Source organism: Elgaria multicarinata, chromosome 4 (assembly GCF_023053635.1).
Source record: "Elgaria multicarinata webbii isolate HBS135686 ecotype San Diego chromosome 4, rElgMul1.1.pri, whole genome shotgun sequence".
Taxonomy (NCBI): Eukaryota; Metazoa; Chordata; class Lepidosauria; order Squamata; family Anguidae; genus Elgaria; species Elgaria multicarinata.
Genome location: NC_086174.1, coordinates 128,524,936 through 128,552,610, shown reverse-complemented (window position 1 = coordinate 128,552,610; position 27,675 = coordinate 128,524,936). Strand labels below are relative to the sequence as shown.

At 43.0% G+C, this 27,675-nt stretch overlaps 1 protein-coding gene across 1 annotated transcript in view; it reads right to left on the bottom strand.

Moving 5' to 3' along the window:
- Positions 1 to 2,130: 2,130 nt before the first annotated feature.
- Positions 2,131 to 27,675, bottom strand: part of GREB1 (growth regulating estrogen receptor binding 1) — an 83,020-nt gene continuing 57,475 nt past the window's right edge. The window contains exons 19-33 of the mRNA XM_063125837.1: positions 26,331 to 26,446; positions 24,707 to 24,909; positions 23,235 to 23,324; positions 20,823 to 21,388; positions 17,714 to 17,816; positions 16,400 to 16,558; positions 15,017 to 15,159; positions 12,287 to 12,448; positions 9,632 to 9,836; positions 8,954 to 9,128; positions 8,647 to 8,865; positions 7,828 to 7,963; positions 6,124 to 6,324; positions 5,702 to 5,840; positions 2,131 to 3,177 (exon numbers count right to left, since the gene is read on the bottom strand). Coding sequence (XP_062981907.1) covers positions 3,014 to 3,177; positions 5,702 to 5,840; positions 6,124 to 6,324; positions 7,828 to 7,963; positions 8,647 to 8,865; positions 8,954 to 9,128; positions 9,632 to 9,836; positions 12,287 to 12,448; positions 15,017 to 15,159; positions 16,400 to 16,558; positions 17,714 to 17,816; positions 20,823 to 21,388; positions 23,235 to 23,324; positions 24,707 to 24,909; positions 26,331 to 26,446 — 2,781 coding nt within the window. The 3' untranslated portion in view covers positions 2,131 to 3,013. The remainder of the gene's footprint in view (positions 3,178 to 5,701; positions 5,841 to 6,123; positions 6,325 to 7,827; positions 7,964 to 8,646; positions 8,866 to 8,953; positions 9,129 to 9,631; positions 9,837 to 12,286; positions 12,449 to 15,016; positions 15,160 to 16,399; positions 16,559 to 17,713; positions 17,817 to 20,822; positions 21,389 to 23,234; positions 23,325 to 24,706; positions 24,910 to 26,330; positions 26,447 to 27,675) is intronic.

The following is a 27,675-nucleotide window of genomic DNA, read 5'->3' as shown; positions in this document are numbered from 1 at the left end:
TTAGGAAACTGTATTGACTGAACTATGTCATGTATCATCTTTTGTATTATTAAAGCTATTGTTATGTATTATTTTCATTAGCAAACCATCCCATGACAATGGATCGTGTAGAGAAGAACGGAAATAATTTTATGGTTGGGGGTCACCACAACATGAGGAACTGTATTAAAGGGTCGCGGCATTAGGAAGGTTGAGAACCACTGGTCTAGAGGAAAGTTCCTAGACTTTAAACTCTCTTGAGGTGCAAAGATGTTTATGTACTGAATAAAGCTTTGTGGATTATTTGGCAGACTTCTTTATTGTCTCGTACTTTGGTGGGAGGGCAAGGAAACTTCTCTCTCTCTCTCTCACTCACTCACACACACACTCACACACACACACACCCCAAGTAGTGGTAATTTTTTGAGTACTGACCCTCAGTATCTCCTTACCCCTGAATGTTCAAACTTCAGCGATGACAGGGTAGCAGGCTCAGGGATCAAGTTTAAATCTCAAATGAAATCAAGTCATTAGACTTTAAAATGACTTCTTTTTTGAGGCCGAAGAGTCACCACCCATAAAAGGTCATGTGAGTCAGCCCAAACCTGAATCTGTTGCCATTATCTGGCTATGGTGACCATTGGCACACACCCAGCACCCTTAATAAATACTTTCAGAAGGCACAGAGGTGTATATATTGTTACACCAAAAGAATAGATGGGGGACACATGCATCATCATCATCATCATCATCATCATCATCATCATCATCATCATCATCATCCCCCTACTTTACCTGAGGCCAGAAGCTGAGCTGGATGATCTTCAAGGTCCCTTCTGAGGCTATGGGGATGGCAATGATTGCCAGTTGGGTACTTGCAATGTGAAATGGTGCTTCAGTGGCACAGACTCCAGCAAACAGCCAAATCTAAGACTTGGGTCCACCACTGACATCCATTCATCTCCAAGGTAGTGGTGAAACATGAAGTAGCCACAGCATGGAATAATGCCATACCATATGCATATTGAATTAACTGCAGCAATTTGTTAGCATTTTGGAATTTGAGTGAACATGAAAAGCCCTTAACGCAACTTGTTAAACTGAAAGTGTTTTTTGTTCATTGAGTTCTGTATCAGTCATTGCAGAAAAGACAGACAGATTCAAACTGTCTGGGCCAAACACTGGTATCTAGCAGATGTATGCCCTATGCAAGCACACCTATGGCAGCCTTGAGGGATGTCTAGGGCATAGAAATTGGATCCCAGCGCCCCCAAAGTTGCCCAGCCTTGCAGTAGCTCTTGGTGCAATGTGAAATCCATTTTGCAACTTCCAGCACTACCTAATTCAACTAAATCTTTCCTCATTTTCATTTATTTTTTAACACCCAGCTGAAGAATTGTGGGACATTTGAAAGCTTGTCCATTATTTCACCTCATTTTAATTGGTCAAGATTAAGGCATGACACCACTGTTACTTCGGGGCTGCTTTCCCAATGGACCAATATGGCTATCTTCAAACTTTGGGTGTTCCTAAAAAAAGAAACCTTGACTTCTCTTTGCCTTCCAAGAACCAAAACAAGGGACCTGTTTATGGGCTCCCCCTAGGCCAGGGGGTGCAGAACCTCAGGCCCAGGGCCCCAATCCAGCTTTCCTGAGCTCCCCAGAAGGGCACACCCCTCTTTTCCTTGCCCCCCTCCACCCCCCACCCCCTCCAATCATTCTTGGTTTCCTGGCTTTTATGCGGTTTTCCTCCATTCAAAAAGGTCGAAGTGCTTCTTCCAAAGCTTAAAAGCTGGCATTAAGAGATTTTAAGTTAAAATATTCTAGTCTTTCTGGTATTTGTAGATGTGCCCTTTTGCCTTTGACCTCCCAAGAGCTTCTCTGAAATGGAATTCGGACATCCTGCCCCACTCCCCTGCCCTAGACATCTGGTTGGCCACTGTGTTGGAACATAAGGCTGGACCAGTTAGGTCTTTGTCTGATTCAGCAGGTCTTTTCTTCTGTTCTTATGACCATTTTATGAAGGGGTATTGATGTCAGAGAACTAAATGCATCTTAGGGTTGTTAATTTTTGTTTTTATTTGCACAGTGAACCTAAGGATGTCTCAGGATGTGCAACGAACTGTCCGTTTTTGACATTTTTTTGGTCTCAGTCAACACTTGCTTGAGCTAATCACCCATTCATTTAGGCTCCTTGGCTCCTGAAATGCCCAGGCTTTTTAAAAAAAAAAATCAGATCACCAACATTCAAATGTTCTCAATAAATCAGAAAAGGTCACTGTAATTACATTTCTACATCTTACAAATTTCTGCATCTTAAAAACTATGCAGAGCAGCCAGCAGTTGTGAGGTTAAGACGAAAAGTCAGTTCCCGTTAAAATAGAAATATAAGGCATGATCCACTGGGGAGGTTCTCCTGTGCAAACCCCATTGAAATGAATGTGCACTATTACGTTCTTGCATACCTCCCCATCCATTTAAATGGAGCTTGCACTGAACAACTTCTCAGTTGGTTTTGCCTTTAGCCCTCTGCACAAAACAGCTACACATAGCTATCTTTACTAATCAGTAGCAATATACTAAGAATTTAACATTTTTGATATACTGGCTTCTAAGGTTAACAAAAACGTGGGAGGAAAGAACTACTTCTGAATTTCGAACTATACCACGAGATTTTAGTTTTGAAACAATTTGTATAATATATATACAACAACAAACAGAAGGGCTGAGATGCTTCAAACAACTCAAGCAACTGGCTCAAATCCCACCCCCTACTCACCCCAAGATAGCAAGAGTTATTTCCTCAAGCTCATTAAATTATTAAAAAATTACTAACATTGTTTGGCATTATAAACATAAATTGCTCAAATAAAATATAACTTTAATACAAATATTTCAAAATTGCCTACGTAATAGCTGTTGTCGCGACATCGTCTGAACAGTTCGGTCTGTTTATTTCTCTGTTTGGCAATGCTTCACTTGGTCAGGAAGCAGCTAGCTTCCTCTGCCATGTTCACATTTCTGAGCATTGCCCATCAAATATGTCGTCCGGTCAGAAAGAACAAGGGCTTGTCTTCTTTGGCATTGGCTGTTTGGAACTCGTCTCTCAATCGGAATTGCCACTCATCTTCCAGTTCCAGTCGGACAACGGTTTGGCGTAGTGAGTTCCTGTCTTGGCAAATGACACATAAGGTGGCACCTGTGGGAGTTGTTGTTGTTATTATTATGACATGAATATAGCACTTCCTGCTCACTCATAAATTGGCCTTAAAGAGGCTTACGACCATAAAACATACATAGATTCAAAACAATTATTGCAATTGCTGTTGCAATTCCGTATCCATGCTATGATGCTATTCATGTACTGCTAGAATGCTCTATGTATAATGATCTCAGAACCAAATATATTTATCCGCTGTTAAGATCGTTCAAGGGAAGGCCATCCCTTGTTAAGGCTTGTTTCCTATTGTCTGATGCTGAGAAGTAGGTATCTTTCAGAACTTCCAAATTCCTTGTCAACACTCCTTGTCTACAAATACGTGCCACGAAGTCTAAAAGCTGTATGGAAAACTATTCAACTCTTAATCGTTTGTTGGTGGAGTTTTAAATTGTATAGTGTTTTATTCTGTGTTTGTGTATAATGGCAATTTGCTATGGCACAATAAAGGACTCTTGGTGGTGTAATAAAATCAAGTTAACACAACAAGGTCAATCTAGGCAGCAACATAGGACTAAAAGCCCATCTCTCACTTAAATAACCATTTCAGTCCAATAACCAAGAGGGCAGGAGGAACTATCCCAAAGAGGAAGAGCCACTCACTTTAGCGTTCTTTGCCAAAAACCCCACAAAAAACAAGCAACCAGCAGGTACAAAAGTGATTCACCAGAAACTTGCCAGTGAAGCACCTTCTGCCAAGCCTGCCATAAAGTTCCAATCATATTTCTTAATTGCTCCCATTAAATCTCCCTCCCTTTGTTAAGTAAGGTCTTAGGAATGCTTAGAGTTCTTGATGGCAACTAGAGTAGGCAACTAGACAGGGGAAATAGGGCACCCCCTAGCTCACACTGAATGTTTTCCTTCACTCCAGGAGATATATCTGTCCCTGCACTGAATGCTGCTCTGTTCCTGGAAGGATTCTGTTTCTCGTAAGCTTTAATTTGCTTGTTATATCCCCTTTGCAATGTTGTTGCCCTAGCCATGCGATAGGGTCTAGTAACTAGCAATATGTCTGAAATGGGTAGATCATATGAGAGTAGGCAGATGATACGATGACTTCCCTTGCCAACACCACCAGACTCTAAGAGATGGAATACTACATGTGGGAAATAAGCAGACCATCTACTCAACCCATATGGATCCAGGGTGCAGATATTACCAGTATAGTTTGGGAACTAGCCATGCAGAAACAGCCAAAATACTGCAGATATATGGTAAGACTCAGTGCTTATTCATGAAAGAAGGAGACTTAGGAGCATGTGGGGAGCATCAAGGGAAGCACCATAACTCAGTGGTAGGGCACATGCTTTGTATGCCAAAGGGCCCAGACTCACTTCCTGGCATCTGTACTTACAAGGATCATGGGGGAAAACCCTGCCTGAGACAGCAGAGAGTCACTGACAGGCAAAGCAGATAATGCTGGCCTAAATAGATAGGGTTGTATCTATAAGAGAGACTGAAAGAACTGGGCATGTTTAGCCTGGAGAAGAGAAGGCTGATGGGAGACATGATCACTCTTCAGATACTTAAAAGGTTGTTACACAGAGGAGGGCCAGGATCTCTTCTCGATCCTCCCAGAGTGCAGGACATGGAATAACGGGCTCAAGTTACAGGAAGCCTGATTCCAGGTGGACATCAGGAAAAACTTCCTGTTAGAGCAGTACGACAATGGAACCAGTTACCTAGGAAGGTTGTGGGCTCTCCCACACTAGAGGCATTCAAGAGGCAGCGGGACAGCCATCTGTCAGGGATGCTTTAAGGTGGATTCCTGCATTGAGCAGGGGGTTGGACTCAATGGCCTTAGAGGTCCCTTCCAACTCTACTATTCTATGATTCTATCCAATTTTAGTCTAACTTCAGTACCATTCATTTCAATAGGTCTACTCTAAGCAGGACTAATATAGATACAACCCAGCAACTGACCTGGTATAAGACATATTGCTCCGTGGATAGCCATACAAGTATCCCTTATTGATTCTGGGTTGTGACTAGAAGTGATAGGGACCACAAAACTTCAAGCTCTCCATTTTATGACATCAGAATATTTTAAATAACTAAACATTGCGAAGTGAGCATAGCTGAAAATGGGGAAAGATAAGGAGCTTTTCTACACAAGGCTGTTAATCCGCTGCATCTACTTCACAGAATTGAGATCTGAGCACTACACAAAGAGCATTTCCTTTCCTGCTTTTCTACTGCATAGCCTCTAGGTGGCACTGTGATATAGCAGAATAGTGCAAAAATACAGGAAATTGCACTTTCTTTTGCTTTCCCAATTAAATACCACATTTTCCCTGCTCTAAAAAAAACTCACTGAAAGTGCTGGTTAGACCCAGAGGTCTAACTGGAGTGAAGTGAAACTAATGGGTTACAATGTTATCTAAAGAACCCATAAATAACCATGAGTAGAGAATGATAAGCACACAATAAAAGCTCATGATGAACACAGACACAGATGGGATAATCTTTCTTTCTTTCTTTCTGATGTGTCAGCAACATCTCTTACCTTTCAGAAACTGGAACTTCTTCAAGAAGCTGGCCGCAACAAAGGAATCACAGAGGTATAGCAGGAGTCCACTGAATATCATATCAGAGCAGCTAATGTTCAGAGAATGAGGTCGGGAGCTGACGTAGCAAACTGCACTCTGATTGCAGGAGAGGGAAGGAAAGGCAGGAATTATTTTCCTATCAGTTGAAAACACAATGAATGTTAGCATTTTCAAATGACTATGTCCAGAAAAACATCTGCAATCATTTCAGATTTTGCTGGGCTCTTATGGAACCCTGTGACAGCAAATGGATACTGCCCCCGCCCTCCTGGCTCCACTGACGGAAGCAGTTTGGTCAGCAATATTATACTATTTGGATGCCACTCAGATCAGAGGTCTAGGCAGCCAGAAATGATGTATAATTACTTCGGTTTACTACCTGTGATCCTAAGTTAAGGTAACAGTCCACAGATAGCACTGGATGGCTATAATTCTTCAGTGAGAGAGGGAAGAAACGATGGCTGTGATACTGGAGGTATTTTTCAAGCAGCAGCTGAGCAGGTGCAGCCAAGAACGTATGCTTGCAGTCAGGGGCACATATGTATTGAGCTGGGGCAATAGTAACTGGATTATCTGACACCTAAAAGGAAAATGTATGTGTGTGATACAGATGATGGAGAAGAAGAAGAAGAAGAAGAAGAAGAAGAAGAAGAAGAGGAAGAGGAAGAAGAAGAAGAAGAAGAAGAAGAAGAAGAAGAAGAAGAAGAAGAAGAAGAAGAAGAAGAAGAAGAAGAAGAAGATTTTAATGTGGAATTTCATTTGGAGATAACGTTCAAAACAGAGACAACAAAAAAGGAAGAACTCCCACAATACAGCAGGATCACTAAATAAGGGGGAAAGGAAACCCAGTGATTACAATCCTTACAGATTACTATTATTCTTTAAAACCCTGAATAATTATCTGGCTCATATATCCAGAGTGAAATTCGGAGGTAACATATGTGAACAGCTTAAATGCCACTATGAAATATTGGGATGACTGCCGTTATCAGGGCCTCTTGACCTTTCATTACTAAGTGACAGCATTCTAAAAACACTGGCAACATTTGAAACAGTGGAATATAGGTGCCACTTATCTTTGGATATTCGGTCTGCTTTTATTGAAGTTTATGTGTAATCTATTTATTTTTACTTTTTTAGAATATTGTAATACTTGAAACTGAGGCCTTTAATTATACTTGCATTTTTTGGTTTTTGGTTTTGTTTATGTTTTTTGTTTTGTTTTGTTGAAATCTACAATAAAAATTGATTTTTTAAAAATGAATACATTAGTAATGAAGTTGATGTAAACTAAAACATTCTTACATTCTGTGGGCCTGCAGACCCCACCAAGCAGGACATAACACTTTGAAAATGGTTTGAAAACTGTATATGGAGTATGTCACAGGCCTCAACAGTTGTCCAAACCGTTACAAACCATTTTAAAGTAGCACTGTAGATCCTCCTCTGATCAGTTAAACAGGCCAGTCACTCACTTCTCACAAATCAATTCCCATAAATCCGTGACAGAGTTGGCAGAACTGCTTTTACTGTTTAATCCCCCATAAAGACAACTGGCAAATGGTACATGAGTGCTTTCCGCCTGAAGATCCTTGAAACTGAATTCCAAGGGTGGAACTCCACCCAACTCTCCACATAGAGCTACTGCCCAAAACAGCAGCCCGGCGTGATTTCTCATCCCCTCTCCCCATAGTATTTAGTCAACTCTTACGTTTCCTCAGGTTTTCCCCACCCATCTACCAATCCCCCATCCCAATACACACACTCAACATCATTGGCTGCTGCTAGCAAGGGCAGAGATACGTAAGTTTGCCTAAAAACATTGTGGAGAGAAAGGGGAGAACTTCGCCCAATGCTGACACTTTCAGCGGCCTGCTCCTGTCTAGTGTCACGTGTAGTTCCACTTCCACTCCAAGTAAATAATACCTCATGGGCAAATAAGAGATCTAGTTTGTAAGGGCACAGTGGCCCTCCCTAAAGCCAAGAGCAACGTCAGTTCACTTCATTGCTCAACTTTAGAAGCCACTGAGTACACAAATGCATTATTTTGCCAATAGCAACAAATGTGCTTCTGAACGCTCACCTTTGACTTAATATGAAAAGACCTTTGCCCACCCACTGCAATTTGCTTCTTCATGACGCTGAATCGATTGAACCGACAGATCAGGAGGCCCGCACTGTGGGCACGCAGGTTGAAGTCCACGTCATCACACGTAAATCTGTCGGGAGAGGGGGGAACGCCAAATTTAAGGAACTCTGCTCTTGCTTGCTCATCTCTCAATCAGCACAGAGAACCAAATGATGGCAATGCTATAAATGTGAAGCCTGTGACAGCCTGTGCTGAGGACGACTGAGAATCAAACTACGCATTATTATGGTAATTGCATAGTGTGCAGCGGAAGCTTGCCTTATGCTTTACTCTAATGTAATTAGGCGTGGCCTCAATTCGGATCAGAATCAAAGCACTCCAGAAAGGGAGGATTAAACCTCTCGCTTACCCATTTCTTCCTGGAATTCTAACCCCACCCCCTGGGGGGGGGCTTTAAAAAGTGGGCGGGAAATCTCCATTGAGGTCAATGAAGGCTGCTGCTTCTTTTTAAGTACCCCCTCTATAATCAAGTTGACTATTAAATCACCATTGGCTGTTGTGTTGACTGAACATAGCCAATGTGTAGTTTAGCCCTCACATCAAAGAAACCAGTTCAAGCTTAAGAGAATCAGGGAGTTCTGACAGTTCTGACAACACTGCTATGAATCTAAGGGCCAAACTAGCCAATATATTAAATGCCTTGGCTCCGTGGGAGATTTCTTCCAAATGCAAATAGCAGCTTCAGTGGAGTGATTTTCAACAGGTGACTTGAGCTATCAAAGGCAGGTGTCTGCTTCACCAGATTTGTCTCACCTGTTTTGGTTATACTGCACGTTCTGCGTCAGGTCCACATTCAGCATGATGAAGTCATGAGCATGGCAGCAAGAGAACGGCTCCTTGATTTCTCCACTATTGGTTTTGCTTGACCACTTCCTCATCCCAATCAAGGCATAGTGGATGATATTTGGAGTGGATTCAATATGCTGCAGAATTTGCTTCAAGGAAATATTCCTCTCAGTCCATGTGTATTCACTACAAAAAGAAGGGGAAATAGTTTTAAATCATATAGGGTGTGTGTGTTTTAAAAGGCTGATCCACCCCCAAAGAAATGACCCTTTACCTTTTTCTGTCACCGGAGCAATCAATTTCTACAGCGTTCCACATTACACAGGAGTCATCAGAAATGACAATGAAAGGCCAGATATCTTGGGGCTTTATCCCTAGTTCCTCTTGCCGATTTCGTTCAAGTTCCAGATTATGGTAAGACAACTCTTTTATTAGGAAATGAGCAGCACCTGAAACCAAACAAAAGAAGCAAACTTTTTACTGTACACTGGGAGGGCTGCAAACACCCCCAAAGTCTATTGTATATGAATCTCTCTCTCCCTCCACTTTCAAACTCACTTCATTCTAGGATTATCAACCAATGAAATAATGTTTGGTTGTTTAAACACCTGCCCTGTAATTGATGAATTAATGATTCATTATTCATAAATTAAATGCAAGAGCTTTTTATACAATAACACATTTTTAACATGCTTGAGGAAGTGTGCGATGAATTACAATTTAATAAACAAAAGCTACTGCTCAAAGTTATACGGAAGGCTCTTCATTTATATTTTGGTTTTTATTCCCATAAAGCAATTCACTACAAACGAAGAGCCCTACAAATAAACAAGTGTGCCCCACCACTTGAAATTGGCCATCAGTGATTTAATTGTCCCTCCAATTAACCAAAGCTTTAGTTAATTATCTGACCCACTGAGCAATTAAAGTTTGCACCCGTACATATACCTACCCACTCCAGCACTGTTGAAAATACTTGGCAGAACAAGCATTATGTGATTGGGCCAATATTTTTTATATATTGCCATTTCATATTCTTTGACTACCAGGACATGCAAATGGCTGGCCCCATCCATGGCGTGGTAGAGGTTAAAAAGTCCATGTTCGTGACGTCCAGTTGTGGGAGTAAAAGTAGGGCTCTTTATGTAGTCCTGGCTCTGTGAAGTTAAGAATATATGTGTGATTATGGCGATTAATATAAGCAAAAAAGCCATGGTGGGAGGAGGGGCATGTCAAGAAATGAATAAATGAATGAATTGACTCGATTCCATTGCAGTCAACAAACTTCTGCCAATTTACACCATGCTGAATGCTTTGTGTTCTAGCAAAAGTTTTGTAGAGTGACTAGATACAAAAGAGGGCAGGGCTCCTGCAGCTTGAACTGTTGTGATGAAGAGGGGATTTCACCAGGTGCTGCATGCATACAAATGACACCTGCTGAAATTCCCTTTTCTATACAACCGTTAAAGATACAGGAGCCCTGTCCTCCTTTCTATACGGTCACCCCAAATAAAAGCACAATAAACTTTTTGAAAAAGAAAAAAAATGCCTCTATCGTGTCTTTAATTCACAATACAGTGGTAGCTGCCACCAATCCTGTTTCAGAAAGAAAGGTGGGGCTAGATAATTAAAACAAAAACAGGCACCAAGTTATTGAATTATACTAGAGTTGAGCAACCAGAAATCTCCTCAGGGTGGCCATCCTATGAAAATAGTTGTTGACTATGGGGACTATATAAGGCTAAACCACATGCTACATTAAATAAATAGTGTATAACTGATCTTTAAAAAAAAAAAAAACTTTATCGTAAGACCCCTGCATGTAGGTAGTTAAACTTTCCCATGCAGCTGCTTCCCCCCACTAAATTTGTCCACCCCTAACCACTACATACAGGGGCTAAAGAAAGGGGAGAATTCAATTTGTGCCAATAGTTTCCCACCACCCCCCTCTTTCTTTAGCCTCTGCATGGGGCATGAAAGGGTGTGTGTGAATTTAGAGGGAAAGTCAGTAACACACACACACTTGTGCACAGCTGTCCTGATCTGAATCCAACCTTGTACTCCTTTCGGTGCCTCCTGAAAACATCTTTATTCCAGGAAGCCTTTCCTTAATATGTAGCCTTGAGTCTCTGTATTTGCTTCTTTTAAAATTTGTTTTAAGTGTTTTATTCTGTTTTTTATTTTCATTTTATCTTGTAAATTTTTCAATGGGCAGCGGTATATAAATATTCTAAATAAGTAAGTAATAAATACATAAATCAAGGCCTCATGCATCTACACAAAAGTTTAAAAAAATGAAGTTAGGATCAGCTACACACTATGCATTTAACATAGCATGTCGTTAGCTCACAGTTCCAAAGTAGATAAACTTGGTGTAAATAAGAGTTTTCCTTCTGGGGATTTTCAGTGCACAACTCTCCTAAGCAGTAATATTTTGTCCTTTGTATTCTCATGTGTCAACCACCATATAAATTTGATCATGGCATAAACTCAAAAAGTGTACATTTTAGAAAAAAATATGGAGACCATTGTCTCTTTGGTGCCCTAAGACATATTCCAAAGAGCTATGTGGGTTATTTGCAGATTGGTATCCCTGCCCACATCTTTATGGCGTTGCTTTTGTGCCACGAGGCACCTTGCACCCACACTTGCTTCCTTTCCCGACATCTGCACGGGAGGGAAGGCAAGTGCGAATTTTCCAGCCCTGCGCCTCCGGAAAAGTAAATAAATAAAAATGGGGGGGGGGGGGAGGAGATGAACGGGGCCGTTACTCCCCCCCTTTAAAAAATGTTATAATCTGTATCTGCGGAGCTCCGCAGTTACAGATAATAAAAATAAAAAGAGTCGGGGGAAGGAATGAGGCAGCAGAGGAGGATGCGATTGGGCAAACCACTTTTCCTCCCTCTAGCTGCCCATTCCTTCCCCCCCTTTAAAAAAAATTATAATCTCTATCTGCAGAGGTCCGCAGATACAATTAATCAAAACAAAAACGGGGTGGGGGGAAGGAACGAGGCAGCCAGGGGAGGACATGAGAGGAACTGGATGAACCACGTCTCCTTCCTCTGGCTGCCCGTTCCTCCCCACCCACCCTGTTTGTGTTTTGATTAATTGTATCTGCGGAGCTCCGCAGATATAGATAATCACATTTAAAAAGGGGGGAACGGCTCATTCCTCTCCTACCCCCATTTATTTATTTTTTACTTTTCCAGAGGCACGGGCTACCCGTGGCGACCAATCAGGGGGCACCATGGGCTCTGCTGCCAAAAAGGCCAGATCTTATTGATATAGGGTGGGATATAAATGTTTTAAATAAATAAATAAATAATAAGTGCCCAACTTTTTTGGAGCGGAGTTTCCAGGGTTTGCCCCCAGAGGCTTCGCAATGGTGGCTGCGTCATGTAGATGACTTGCCGCTACCGTGAAGCCACCCCAGGGCAAACCCTCCATGTAGATGTGCCCACTGTGGAGCAGAGATATACAGAGAAATAAAGCAATTGGGCTTTACCACCACCTGCAAGCAGAGTCGAACTGTGGAAGGCAATTCGTGTCCTGACCTTGTAAAATCAAGCACAAGATCTGTACCTGCCTCATGCTGTTGTTTATCTACCTTATCTGTGACAAGAGGCAATCGCATACTCTCCAGCTGTCTTCCTGGATGGCTAAAGACAAAATGATGCTCCTTGGACTTTGGGATGATGAAGTGCAGCTGAATCTCCTCTCCAAGCATAGAATAGGAGAAGGCAAAAGCGTGCAAGGTGGATTCATAAAGCTGAGAAAGAAGAAAGAGAAAAACGTAACAGCGTCACCTTGCTGTACAGTCTGGTTCTCTTTTACCAGCCATGATACTGTTACATGTCTACGAGCTATTAAAAAGGGTGGTAAAAGAACAGACCACATCCTGTAAACAAAATGCATCCATCAATACGGACATTATGCTTCAGCTCCAAACAAACCTTAATAGGTCCAGAGGGGACCATTTATTTAGAAGCCGGTGCCTATTTGTGGTGATGGATATAGAATGCCGCCTCAGCCAGAGTAATGTCAGACAGTGTCCCGCTGGACATTTATATGAATTTTTCTTACTCTGCCACAAGCTTTTTAAAAAATGACTCGATTGGGGTTGGTTTCAACTGTGTGTTGAACACAATTGGTGTTCCAGTTCTACAGTCAAAAGTTGAATGTTAGCTAGTTCTTGTATAGTTGGTCCAGTGAGCGTTGGATTAGTATTGGTGAGATCTGGCCTCCAATCCATGCATAATCATGGAGTTCATTGGCTGACAGCTTTTCTACATGAGGCTGCCTATTGGCTGTTAATCCACTGTATCTACTTCCAGTTTTGTCACAGAATTGAGATCCAAACACTACACAAAGGGAGTTCCATTTCCTCTTTAGCTTTTCTGCTACATGACCTCTAGGTGGCATGGTGGTGTGGCGGAAGAGTACAAATATACAAGAGGAAATCACGCTTTCTTTTGCTTTCATAATTAAATGTTGCATTTTCCCTGCTCCAACAAAATTCGCCAAAAGTGCTGGTTAGACACAGAAGTGAAACTGGAGGGTCACGATGTCATCTAAAGAACACGTAAACAACCATGAACAAGGAATGATGAGTGCACAATAAATGCCTTGTGTAGAAAAGCCCTTTGTGCCAGCCATTATCTCTCATCCTGCCTTACCGTAAAGGGTTGTTGCAGGGGTACCATTAGGGTAGGGTTTGGGGGCAGAAATCCAGGGTCCTACTCAGCAGAATGGGCAGAAAGGCCCCTGAAATGCAGCGGGGCTGGCTGACCATAATTTGATGTAAGTGAAGCAGCGCACATTACCATCCCAAGACATACCTGCCCCATGAGATCATTAGGTCTAGGGTCTAAAACCACTGGGCTCTTGTAAAGATAAAATGGGGTGCAGTGGAAGAGGACCAACTCTGTTGGCTGACCCAAGTTCCTCTGAGGAACAGCAGAATAAAAATGTACAAAAAGAAAACGGGGGAAACAGACCCATCAAGACAAGCAAGAAAAACGTACATTCATCGTAACAGTTCAGGCTGCAATCTAGTTGTTCTCACATGTTGTTTCAAGTTAAGTGAAAAGAATGTGCCATGGAACTGCTCGAATTTGTGTGAGACTGTGAAAAATGCAACCCATCTCCCTGTAGCCATCATCCGGGGCTTTGGTTTTCCTTCCCTCAACATGGAAAGTGAAGCCATCACTCCATGGCAAGGAGCAGGGCCTTCTTAGCTGGACTTGGCACAAGCGCCCTCCTGGTCTTCAGAGGGCCTGCAAGGACTTGTAGGGCTTCAATCTCCCATCTCCTCGAAAGTGATTGGGGAAGTGGTGGGAGAGGGGGTCATGGGGGCAACCCCCAACCGGAGTGGTACAGCGGGAGGAAGAGGTTTAATCCTCTTTGTGTCACATTGTCAGTCAAACACATCCATCTAATAGTACTATAGAGGGAGGGAGATTCTGCAGTTGGGTATGTACCAAATTCCTGCAGCCAGCCCCAACTTGAATAGTACAATATTTGTGTGCGTGGGTGGATCATGCTCCCCCATGCTTTCTGATGTGGGACAGGGAGAGAAACTGCCATATTTCCTACCCTCCTTTTGTCTTTGTTGGATGTGGGGTTTGTCTGTGTGGAGAAATCCTCCCCTCTGGGCCTTCCCACCCTTGTTTTCATCACTGTCAGGGCTTTTAACTGTTTCCAATTTTTGCACAGGTCCAACCCTCCTCAGGAGCGTTTTGTCTTTTAAATATATTTATACAATCATACCTTTCTACATGCCTGGGGAATCCCCCAAGTCAGCAGAAACCCCTATATTGTCCTTGGGGAAGCACCCTATCATTGCTGTACTGGTTGCCACGTGGCCATCCTGTTTTCTCCTCAGAGGGAATTTATTTAGAAATGTTCTGTGTTCTGGAGTGTTTCTGGAGTATACTGTATTCAATTACGTTTTGGAGCAATCAGAGATAATTTTATTACTGCTGTTATTATATGGATGTGATTATTATTTGGAACTTTAGCATTATTTCCTTTCTTTTTTAGAATGTTTTTCTGTACTCTTCTTTGTACCTGAGAAAGGCATTTTAAAGAACCAACCTCACACAATCCTATACATGCCTACTCAGACGTAAGTCCACTTGAATTCAATGGGGGCATACTGTGAGTAGGTATAGGAGTGCAGACTATACTGGCCCCAGACTGCTCAAGATGGATTTTGCGCAGTGCATATCACTGTGTGAAATGTTTTGCCTAACCCTTTTAAACTGATGCATGCTTCAGTGTTGTTGCTGTTTTTATGCTGCATTGGCATTTGTTTTAAGGCTTATATCAGTCTTACCTGGTACCTGGGGTTAAAGCCCATATACTGATGACACTGTTCGCAGTGATGGTAAGTGTTGTAGGCAGCATATTTGGATAACCTCATCCGAGTAGTCTGACGGCGCATATACAAGTCCTCTTGTTTTCTGTTTGTTGATCTATCTGTACAAATGTATTTTGACTGAATCAGTTACATATGCAAGGGGCCAAGACAAAGGGATGAAGCCTCACCCTTGTTTAGCCTCACCCTTCAATGGGATGCCCCAAAAGTGATTTTCATCCTGGGAGACATGCTAATTACCCTCTCTCTCTCTCTCTCCCCCTCCCTCTCCCTCTCTCTCGCTGTGTAATTTCTATCTCCATCAACATTTTGAGACTGTGTTTCCATTTCCTCTAGATAAAGTATTTTAACTTGCAGGTGCCCCCCCCCAATTTTAATTCACTTTTAAAATTAAGACAATGAGACAATGTGTGTGAAGTCCTTTTAATACTTTCCAGTGCTCTTCACATGCTAAATATTGCCATTAAAATAACACTGCTGTTAAATAGAACTTATAGAAGTTCTTACGGAACATGAGAATTCATTGCTCCCTCTAGTGGTGTTGCTAAGGCAGCCTCAGGGCGTACTTCTAGACAGGGGTTGGCAACTTGTAGCCTACAAGTTCTAGAACAGGGCTTGGCCTACAACTCCCATGAGCATAGCCAATGGTGAGGGATGATGGAAGTTGAAGGCCAAACATCTGGGGATGCACAAATTGCCCACCCCTGTTCTAGAAGGAGTTAGATACTAGAGGATTGATGCATTTTTCTCCAGATTATAACATATATATCAAAATTACAGCTCATACAATTCAATGATGGTGTCTATTCCAAATCAAAACACAATTTCCCTCCAAATGCCTTCTCCAGATTATAAGCAATTTTTGTTTATTACATTTCTATACTTCCCAATTCCAAAGCTCTCTAAGTGGTTCAAAAAACAAAACTTAAAACCATAAATTCCAATTAAAAAATTACACATTAGAGAAATAGAATAAAACTAGATTAAAACTCAGAGGAAAAGCCAGCAGTAGTGTAAAAATCATTCTAATTGCATTGCTTTATTGTATCAAAGGTAACACACAAATAGGTCCCTCTCTCTTGTTCAAATAAATAAATGTGAATGCAAGGACAAACCCGTAGGGGAGTAAAAAACAGCCAAAGGCAAGGGTGGAACCAAGTAATCTTCAACAATAATATTAGTAAAAGTTTTATTACAGTGCCAGGTGCCTACGCGTTTCGAAGGTGCCTAGCAGCTTCTGCAGACAACTGCACGAACGTTATAAAGCCCTGAGGAAGAACGCAACTGCGTTCGAAACGCGTAGGCGCCTGGCACTTTAAATAAATGAACAAGAAGCCTGACCTTCCCTTTTCATTTCCTGGATCCTTGAACAAATGAGACTTGCATCTTCATATTTTGGATCATGGACAGTGTAATCAAAAGGCATCTTTTTGAATGTTTCTAGATCAGGCCATGCATCCCCTGGCTGGTGATAATATTGCTCCGGTTCTTCTTTGAGATCTGTAACATCAGTATTAAAGAGAAAGTTGACAAAATACGAACACATATTTCTAAGGAGCAGTAGGCTGGATTTCGCATGCAATCGCAAGACAACAAACTCATTCTATGCACACTATTAGACTCTTTTCAGCACACAATAAATCAGGAATTAATTAATTAAAATTAATTACTCGTTGTGGGAAGGAGGAGGGAAGGAAGGAAGTCCTTGTCATTCTTGAATGATTGCCTGAGCTTGACAATAGGGTGAATGCAGATTAATAAATGTGTTCTTGCTAACTGTGCCACATGATGGGAGTTGTAGTCCAATCCATCTGGAAGGATCCAGGTTGGGGAAGGTGGTCCTATAGCCTCAAGCTTTGCAGTGTGTGTGTGTGTGTGTGTGTGTAGTTTCTGCAGTAAACAATGAAGTTTGGGAGGGTAGAAATTAAGATACGTCAGATCTGCAAAATATTGTAAAGGTGTGACTGGAAGCCTCCCAAGCACGCGATAGCTTTCTTGGTAGTTCATGGGAATGCATCTTTTCTCATACTGTTCTAATAAGATTTGACTCCCTGTTTGGGCCTTGGGCATATTTTTCAGCCACTCTTAAGAGCTTTGAGCTTTTAAATGACACAGAAAATAAATGCCAGACCTTGCCTAGTGGCTCAAAAATGATATTGTCGACTTATTTATTTATTATTTATTTACAATATTTATGTACTGCTCCACATTCAAATTTCAGAGCAGTGTATAAGATAAAAAAACAGAATAAAACACTTTAGAATAGATTTTAAACGAAGCAAAATGTACAGTGAACCGTGGCTGGTCATTAAGGAAAGGCTTCCTGGAATAATGACGTTTTCAGGAGGCCCCAAAAGGAAAATAGTTGATGCCAACTATCCAGCAAAGAAACCAAGATGTAGCCAATCAATATGACTAAGAATGGCCGAACGCTCCAAATGGAAGGTTAAAACAAGCATTAATAACATGATAAACTATAAAACAAGGATTTATTCTTTTTTTTAAAAAAAAAAGATTATAAAGGGGTTCCATAAAGGAAAAACTGAAATAAATGAACATGCGGAATTAAGAGTATAACACTAATAGTCAGCTGCTAATCAACAAGTTAATCATAGATAGTCCCCCAAAGCAAAGGTTTCTACCTGAAGAACATACCAGTATTGATTTCCTCTTCATCATAAACATCCACTTCTGTCAATCGAATCAGCATTCTAGACAAGATACTCAGGAACTGCAAATAGGCACCTGTCTTTCCTATCTATAAATATACACATCAGAAACTTAAGCAGGTCTTTGATTTAAGTATTATGTTTTGAATACCTGAAATTTAAATGACCAGTACAGCCTAAATCAAAGTCCCCATATTATAGTTGTTGTTTTTATTTAATAGAGTTATATACCGCTAACCATATTCAGATATAACATTCACTCTACATTTTCATTCCTGGTACTCACAATTGCTCTTTATTCTTATTACTGTATTCAAAATGTTATTTTAGTAATATGTAAGGTCATATTGGGTTAAAGCCAATGGTTCAGATTGCAAACTATCCTCTCTGATACAGGCTCCCATTATTATTATTATCATTATTATTATTATTATTATTATTATTATTATTACTATTATTCCCATCTATATATATGATTCTCTACAAAGAACAGGTATGACAGGTCTCTAAACGAAAGAGCTGTTACAACTTGAAACAAATACAGACAAACAACAGACGTGTGGGTAAGCAGAGGAAGCCTATATGATTATTTCAATTACACATGCCATGGCTTAGTGACAAGGTATAGGGATTGGGTCCGGATCCACGGGTTTCCCAGAAAAGGTGAGGTTTGTGGAGAGACTTAAAGGAGGAAATCTGGGAGGTTTTTATTATTAATTATTATTGTTGTTATTATTATTATTATTTAAATTATTTAAATTTCATTTATTTTTAAATTAGGAAATCTGGGAGGTGATCACACTGTGGCATAGTGGGAGGGAGTTCTAGGTAAAGGATCAGCGAGAGAGCATAGGAGGAGTCATTTCAGGGAGCACCAGTCCTAAATGTTTGAGTAAGATTTTCATAGCATTGCTATATTAATACATTATCTGCTTCTATTCCAATTTTCGGGTTATTTAACGCTTCAAGATTACTAAAAGGAAGGGAAGAACAAAGGATAGCCATCACCAATATGCCCTGTTTGTGAGCCTCTAAAGCGATCTAGATGGGCCACTATCAGAACTTCCAGAGGAAAGGCACCCAGAGAAATTTCTTTTAAACAATTGCTCTAAAAGTATGTGTGTGATTTGGTTTATGTCATGACGCTGAGTGATCAGACACAACCACAGATTAATTGGCTCCTGATTTCAGTTCACAATGAAGAGAGAGAGAGAGAGAGAGAGAGGAAATTATCCATCTAAGGATAACATGGTTATAAAAGCCATGTGGGGAGACTATGGGCTTCTTCACACAAGCAAAATAAGGCATGCTCGTGACTGGCCACTTACGGAAATTTGCAGATTTTTTTGACAACGTCGGCAATCTCCTGCACATCTCCCGTACCTTCCCCTGGTAATTCCGTTTTTTTTTAAAAAAACTGTGATATCCCAATTTTGCTGAAATATCCCAGGATTTCCTACCATGTACAGGGGAATTTGCGCTATAAGGCACCCATTAAAGGGTGCTGTCTTATTCAATATTATGAGAACAGAGAGGAGCTGAAGTTTTCAGTTGCAGACCACATGGACGCCCCTCTCTGCCTGTGTAATGCAGCCCCTTTACAATGGCACAAGAAAAGCAGGAAGCAAAGCCCTGCTAAGGAAACATGATTTCCCCTTCATCTAAAGAAGCCCCGGGGGGGGGGGGGGGCACACAAGTACACCAAAAGCTAATCTGTGTGAACCATTGCTTTATAAATTTCGACTGGCAGAAAATACAGGACAAACAGATGAAAACAGAACGGCCTCAAGTGCATGGAACTGTTGCAAGGTGAAGTGATGGCTGCTACCTTAGATAGAACTGCAGGTGGGAGGGGGAGATGAGGTCAATTGATGGAGGACAGGTCATGAATGAGCCTTAATAGCCAAAATGGGACTTCCACATTCAGACATAATCCAGATTACTAGATGCTGCGAAATGAAGAAAGGACAACTGTTTCTGTGAGGAAGGGCCATAGCTCAGTGGGAAAGCACCTGCATTTGTATGCAGATGCAGGTTCAATCCCTGGCTTCTCCAGGCCCCCATCTTTACGGAGGCACTTTGGTGCCAGGAGGCGCCTTGCACCCACACTTGCCTTCCTTCCCGGCATCTGTGCGATTTTTCCTGCCTGGCACCTCTTGAAAAGTTTTTTTTTAAAAAAGAAACAGAGGGAGGAAAGGAACGGGGCTGTTCTCCCCCCCCCCCTTTTAACAAAAATTATTGAGCCCTATCTGTGGAGCTCCACAGATTAATATGGGGGGGGGACATCTCCCCCAACTGGCTGCCCATTCCTCCGCATTTTTTAAAATTCAATAAGCCCTATATACTGAGCTCTGCAGATTCATATAATTAAAAATAAATATGGGGGGGGGAAGGATCGAGGCAGCCAGAGGAGGATGCAAGAAGGGGGGTGCAAACCGAGCAGCATTGGCGGTTGCCTGGTCCTCCCACCCCCACCCGCATATATATTTATTATTTGTTTCTGCAGAGCTCCACAGATATAGATCATAAAATTAAAAATAAAGGGGGGGGGAGGAACGGCACTGTTCCTCTGCTCTTCCCCCCTCCCCGGTTTTATGGTTTTTTTAAAAAAAACTTTTTTAAAGCTGCAGAGCCACCTCCGCTGCCAAAAAAAGTTGGGGTAAATGCCTAACTTTTTTGGAGCGTTGTTTCCAGGGTTTACCCCCTGGATGGCTTCGCATTTGTGGCTACGTCATTTGTCCTAAAAAGCGAAACCTCGCTTTTACAGCAGTGGAAACAAGCGTACAAGCATGGCCCAGGAAGTGTTAGGAAAGAATCCTGCCTGAAAACCTGAAGAGCCGCTGCCAGTCAGTGTCAACAATACTGGTCTACAGGGACTGTCTCGGTGTTAGGTAGCTTCCTATGTACCTATCACGCCCTCCTGGCATGTTTCCAGGCATTAGCATTGCCAGTGTGGAAAACAGAATGCTGTTCTACATGAGGCCTTTCATCTAATGCAGAAAGGAAATTCTTATATTTTTTTGTCATGAAAGAGTGAGGCAGAGTTTATTAACACAAAAATAATTAAGGATAAATACCCTGCCCTTGTGACATACCTGTGGCGGCCCACTCAGCAACAGCCTCCTGGGGTGGAAGGTGTCCATCCTGCCTTCGTTCCGATTGTTGTAATCCATGTGGATGGGTTTGGGGAGCGTCCACTGGCGATAATACAGAGACTGCTCTGTGCAGGTCATCATTTTACTCAGGAGAGGGCGGAAAGAACTTGCCCACATGACCGAATGATACGGCAAGAGGGACGAGGACTTGGGAAGCCCTGTGCTGTCCGCCGAGGTCACAATGTCATACACCAATTTAGGCAGGTAAACGATGGGGGGCTGCTGAGAGGCTTTGGTCATGGAGCACTGAGATGCCTGCAGGACAAAAGAGTTGTGGGTGGGTGCGGAAGAGGCGGAGGAAGACGAGAAAGGAGACAGCGACGAGGATGTGATGGAAGCCTGAGCCGTTTTCGTGGTCAGCTTTGAATCTTTGTCCACTTTCAGTCTTTGCTTTTCGGCGTTGTTCACGCTGTCTTCAGTAGTGCTGCTTAGGACCTGATGGGGTGACTTTCCTACCTCCCCTGTGGTTGCTAAAGGAGGAGATGTTTCGCCAGAGAACACAGTGCCTACGAACAAAATCTGGGTTTAATTATAGCAAGGGTGGGGAATCTCAGGCCTGGGGTCCCAATCCGGCCCTCTAGGGCTCTCCAGGTGGCCACCCCCCCCCTCTACCCCAACCACTGATCATTTGATGGTTTCCTGACTTTCGGGACGCTCACCCCAGACCCTGCCACCATTTTAGGGGCTTAGTTACTGGCAGGAAGAGCTTGCTTTTACAATATACTGCCATTTGGGGGGTTACTTTTGGCCCCACACCTTTTGCCTCTGGCCCTGCCCATCATGGGTACGTGGCCCCCACAGCTTCTCTGAAATGGAATCCAGCCCTCAGGCTGAAAGAGATTCCCCACCACTATATTATGGTATTGTGTTAAATCATTTGTGATAACTACATGCCGCAATATCCCACACACACACCTCCACCACCACAGAGTGTCATCCCAGATGATCAACTGTCTGCAAAAAATAAAGCTGAAATGTAGACCCAAGGTTCAGGCCAAGGCATGAAGCGGCCGTGTCAAGTGCACGGAAATGCTGCTTTCTCAGCGAGAGGTGAGTGATGAATTTAGATTGATCTTTGGGCCTCAATAGATGCCTGACCTCCAGCTCCCCTCATGACCACAGGAATTCTAAAACTAGGTTGCGTGGTGTGATGAGTGGCCAACAAGCAGTGGCTTCAGCACAGATTCACATCCTCTCCTATCACAGTTGAGCAGATTAGACCCAAAACCATACCAAATGTAGACGGAACGGCTAGCAGGGTTCCCTATGCTTTGACCAGCCCAGAGGCAAAGAACAGAAGTGATGACCCCTAATGGGGAACCCTGGAACAAAGAGGACCAACGGCCACTTTGTGCACGGTTTTTCTTATAAGGAGCATGTGGGTGGGTGTACATCACCTGTACAACATCTGTATGTACATCACCTGTGTGTACATCATCACTTGTGGAATCTGACATGAGCGCTAACTTTGTCATGAGAACACAGGTTTGGAAACTGGTGCATGCAGTGGCTACCTGATCCATATTCTTGTGGCAAAATATGCACTCAGACTGTAGTTCACAGTTAATAGTGTACATGTTTTCCTGTATGATGCCTATGTCCACATAGGACAACTTCATATGTGAAGCAGCTCCAGGGTGGAGAGAGAATTCATTCACAACTCACCCATTTAGCTCAATCAGGATAATTCTTGAATGGGAATAGGCTTTAAACTTGTGCATACATGTATGCACACGTACACGCACATGCACCCACACCCACCAATGTTGATTATTGCTATATTACAAACAACCAAATTTAAGAGATCATTGAAATAAATTGCATTAGAGATTAGATTTTGGAAGCTCTCCAAAAACTGTTACCTTTAACAGCTCTGCTTGAAAGGATTCTTTCTAACCAATTTTTTAAAAAATGTATCTAAATCCTCAAGCATAGGTGTTGCCTTTATAGCATTACACTAGCAGAAAAATGAGAAGAGTTGCTCCTGTTGTTCTGGTAGCGGCTGGGCAACCACTATAGAACAACTAGAACTAACGCAAGCAAAACCCACCCTAATGAAGTCGTCATGAGCTGTGCAATGCCTTGTGCAGTGACTTGTGCAACAGTCTTGTGCAAAGCGGAATCAAAGGATCTAACACTCGCACAAGGATGGAAACAGGTCTTCCGCAAGTAATAGAAGCTTTGCAGTAGCAGAATGACACCATTGCATTCTTACTGCGTTGATTTTTTATTATTTTTTGCTCCCTTTCCATATGAGGAATGACAAATGGCGACCAGTACCAATATAGGTTAAACTGTCACAATTTTAACATCCTTTGTAAATATTGAAAACAGACCATGCTGAAGTCTTACTTGATGCTTTAGAAGAGTCGGAGGAAGCCGCAGAATCATGTGAGCTGGACCTTTCCCTTTTGACAGGGCTTCTCTTTTCTGAAACTGAGCCTGTTCCACAATGGAGGGGAAATGAACCTGCATTACATTTTCTGGATGTGATCAACCTGAACTAACTTTAAAAAGCAAAGGGATTAAAAGAGTGGAAGCTTATTTATAGGTTGGAAATGTAGTGTTCCTTTCACCGATTTTAGAGGCTAACATCCAACATATATTGAAATGGTAAGCATTCAACATGTATAGTTTCATTATGAACACAAACCAGATAGTGCCATATTTTTATAAAGTTAACTTATGTAGCTATATTTTGAAGCTCTGAAATCTAGGGCTGCTCCAAAATTTGGCTGCCAGCTTCGGACCTGGATGGAATTCGGAAAGAATTCCCATCAGTATGCCCTCTCCTATTCATCTCCTCTAGCTCACTAAAAGGATGCTGAAGTGTGATTGTTTTCCATCTTGTGCCCACCTGCTGCAGCAGGCAGTTCAAATCCATATAATGGTACTTCAGTGGTCCAGTCTGGACTAGAAAAGTGCCTCCTGTTTGGTGTGGGTGAGAGCAGAACTGTGGGAAAGGGGTATAAGCCCTGCCCACCATTCCCATGCCCCAACCCACCTACCTTGAACAGCTCACCTCCAAAAGAGGTTAAAAAGCATTCAGACCTGGACTTTATATCCCTTACAGGAAGAAGCCATTGGCGGGGTGTGTGTGTGTGTGTGTAGAATTTGGAGTAAGGAAAGGAGTAAGCACCTCTGCTCCTTCTCCAATCTTGACTGCAACCACTGAAATCAAGCAACTTTTGTGGTTCAAAAGGAGCCATCTGGCTATACCTACTGGAGAAGGGATGGGAAAACCAAAGCAGTAGCAATTCATAGGGGAGAGATTAACCCAACGAAAGGGCTTTTCCAAGGTACCAGAATTCCAGCTGCATCAGGTCATCAAAATCTAATCCTCCCAATCAGACACCTTTTAGTGGAGATTTCCCCAACCTAGTGTGGTCCAGATGTTTTAAGACTACAACTCCCATTGTCCCCAATCTGCACGGCCCTGCTGGTGGAGGATAATGAAAGTTGTAGTCCAACGCACTGGCTTTATTTCAGCACCAGGTTAAGACATGGCTTTTTAACAAAGCCTTTGATGGCTAATCCATCAGCCTGCACACTGTCTTGTTTTAATTGGATTTTACTGTTTTAAAATTTCATATTGGTTTTAACATACTAATGGATTAATTTGTTTTAGAATTGTATATTTTTTGTTCTATTTTATATGTATGATTTTATCTGCACGCCACCCTGAGATCCTTGTGGTATAGGGCGGGATAGAAATGTTTTAATAAAATAAATAAATAAATAAATAAATAAAATAAAACACATCTGGTGGGCGGTGGGTTCCGGGAGGCTGTTTTAGCACTGGAGTCCCATGGATGTTCATCTACCTTCTGTTACTGTTTCTTCATCTTCATTATCAGTACTGCTTAGCTTCTCCGGGTCACTCTCCAGGACATCATTTGCTGCCACCCCTTTCTCCACAGAGATTTCAGAACTGACGAAATAAGCTGCCAAGCCAAGCTCTTGCTCTAGGGCTGTTCTTACCAAGCAAGAGGAATTTATCAAGCGCAGGTCGCAGTATCTCAAGGACCTTGGGGAGTCAGGCAGAAAGAGAAACTGTGTGAATTCTACAAGATGCCTGTAATAACAATGGAAGAGGTTTTGCACACACACCCCTGTCGTTTTCTGTCCACGGCACATAGTAAGGCAAAATGACAAAATCCTTTTGAATTCGAACATCATGCACCTGTGTAAGTCCTAAGTTTCAGCCAGCTCACAGTATTAAGAATCCCAGCTTGTCTTTTCAAAAAAAGAAAAAAGGAAAAAAAAGAATTGCATATTTTTGACACTGGGTTGCATCCAATGTTAGTCCTACATAGAGCAAACCCAACGAAATGAATAGAACTTAAGTTAGTCATTCAATTCAATTAAGTCCCATTCAAGTCAATGGGTCTACTTTAAGTAGGGCTAGTATTAGATACAACTCCTTATGTTCGCAGAGAAATTTTTAAAATATTACTTTAATGGGGTCAAGGTTCAAAACCAAGGGGCAGGATCATTTTGTGAACCGCCCAGGGAGCTTCGGCTATTGGGTGGTATAGAAATGCAATAAATAAATAAAAAGAATTTGAGGAATAGCAGCGCCATACTGGTGCCATAGAAAACAAGCAACAAAGCAAGTAAAGCTTTTCCTCATATTGGGCTTCGTGAAGTTCCAAGGATGGGTCCCAAAACTCTGAAGAGGTTCTGCAAAAATTAGAAGTCCATATTGAACACTTTGGACATCAGTGTAAGGATGAGGCGCGATCTCCCTGGTGTGGATTCTGAATCGGACTTGGAGGGTGAAGAAGGAGAATACCAGCCAAGACAGGAAGTGGGGGAGGAAATTCTCCAAGACTCTCCAGGAGTCAAGGAGGAATCTTCCCAGGAGCTTATTGAACAGGAAGTGCAGAGATCATCTCCCCCGCTCCTGGGAACTCAGTCTTTGTCAGAGGGGAAGGGAGCATTAGAATTGACAGATCCCAGAGTCCGCTACAGGGTCAAGCGGACGAAGTTGAGAGGAGGTGGGAGGTGGTCTGCCAGACTAATTGCATGACAGAGGTTGCAGTTTGAAAACCCTCCCTGAAGGAGGGGTCCAATAAAAGACTGCCGGGCACAGCAGGAAACTGTCCATTTAGTTGATAGGCAACTGCCTTGCTTTGTTAGGCTAATTAAGCTTAGAGGGTAGCTCCTAGCATTCATACTCCCGTCACATGTGAAGAAGTGTCTACTTACTCAATAAAGATTTGGTGGATTGCACAGCAGACCATTTTATTGTCACATCTCGGTGGGAGGGCTTGGAATCACGACAATCAGTATCAACTGATCGAAGAAAAGGTATCAGATTTGCTTTGTTTTTCTCGCTCAAAAAAGCCTACAACATGTATTACTATTGACACAGCAAGGAGAGGTTGTAGGCAGGAAGGATTGGGTTGTATTTCATGGAAATATTTTCCAGTAGAGAATTATTACCTTGGGAGGGACTCCCCTTGTGGGTCCATTCCACTAAAGATCAATATGCAAGGTAGACCCTCCAGTTCCAAATAGGTTTGAGGCCTCCATTCAGCATCTTCAATTTTCTGCCAGATCTGTTGCAATATTTGAAGTAACCAATTAGCACATAGATGGGTCAATCAAGAAAAGAGAAACAGCCTTAGACTTGAAAGCGGGTGGAGCATAGTGTAGTGATTAGAGGCATTAACCACTAAGGGCGTTGCTAGACCTACCGGGTGTTCCGTCGTTGAGGAGCGGTGAAAGCGGCTTTTCCCGTTCAGCCGTGACGCCTCATGCTCCACACCTGCCTTCGATTTGTGGCGGAAGTTTGCGCCGGTTGTGCTGCTGCCGCCGCGAGCACGGTTGCGCAGCCACACCGGCCTGATTGCTGCGGCTTTTTTTTTCGCTCGCTGCACGGTTTGCGCACGTCCGAAAGACCGCAAACTTGCGCAGCCATCAGCGATGCCGCCGCCGGCCCCGGCGGCGGCGGCGGCGGCGGCAGTGCCAGTGCCAGCTGAAGTGCTGCTGGTGCTGTTGAGGGTCAACATTGATGCGCTCACTTCCTGATGGGGGTCGTGGCGGGTGTAATATGACCCGAGGTCAATCGTCTGCATGGGCACTCTGTGCCTACATCTCCCATCATGCCTCTGAGGTGTCGGCGGCGATGACCGCCTCTGTGCCCTGTGCCCCATCCCAAGGAGCCAACCCACATCTGGCCGTAGCCATGGCAGCAGCCCACAAACAGCTCTGCCCTCTGCCAGCCTGGTACCCACACTAACAGGCAGCGTACAGCACCGCCATTATGCGGCCACGGTAGCTGCCCACCGCAAGGAGTCACCAGCCACTTTTCCGGTCCTCCGGTCCTGCGCAAACTGTCACTGGGGAAATAAAAAAAAAACACTAGAACAGGCGCACATCCCCCACCCATCCCCCACACCCCCCAGCAGCACACTAGCCACTTTTCCGTTCCTCCGTTCCTGCGCAAACTATCAGTGGGTGAGTAAAAAAAAAAAGCCGCTCCGCCGCGCTGCCCCAGCTGGCAGACTGCGCGCAAATGGCGGAGGCGGCTTGACCGAAGCCGCTGACCACTCCCCCTTAGCACGCCTTTTCCTGCCCAGTGCGGACCGCAGTGACCTCACATCCTCCCACACGTACTCCAAATTACCGCGGGACGGCAGGAAAAGGCGCACTAGAACTCACTTTTTTAAAGTCGGGAGAAAGAGGCTTCGCCGCAGGATAACGGCGGATCCTCGTGAACGTCATCTGGAAGCCTCGACGTGACTGCGGAAGGTAACGCGCGCTAGAGCCTCGTCTAGTAACGCCC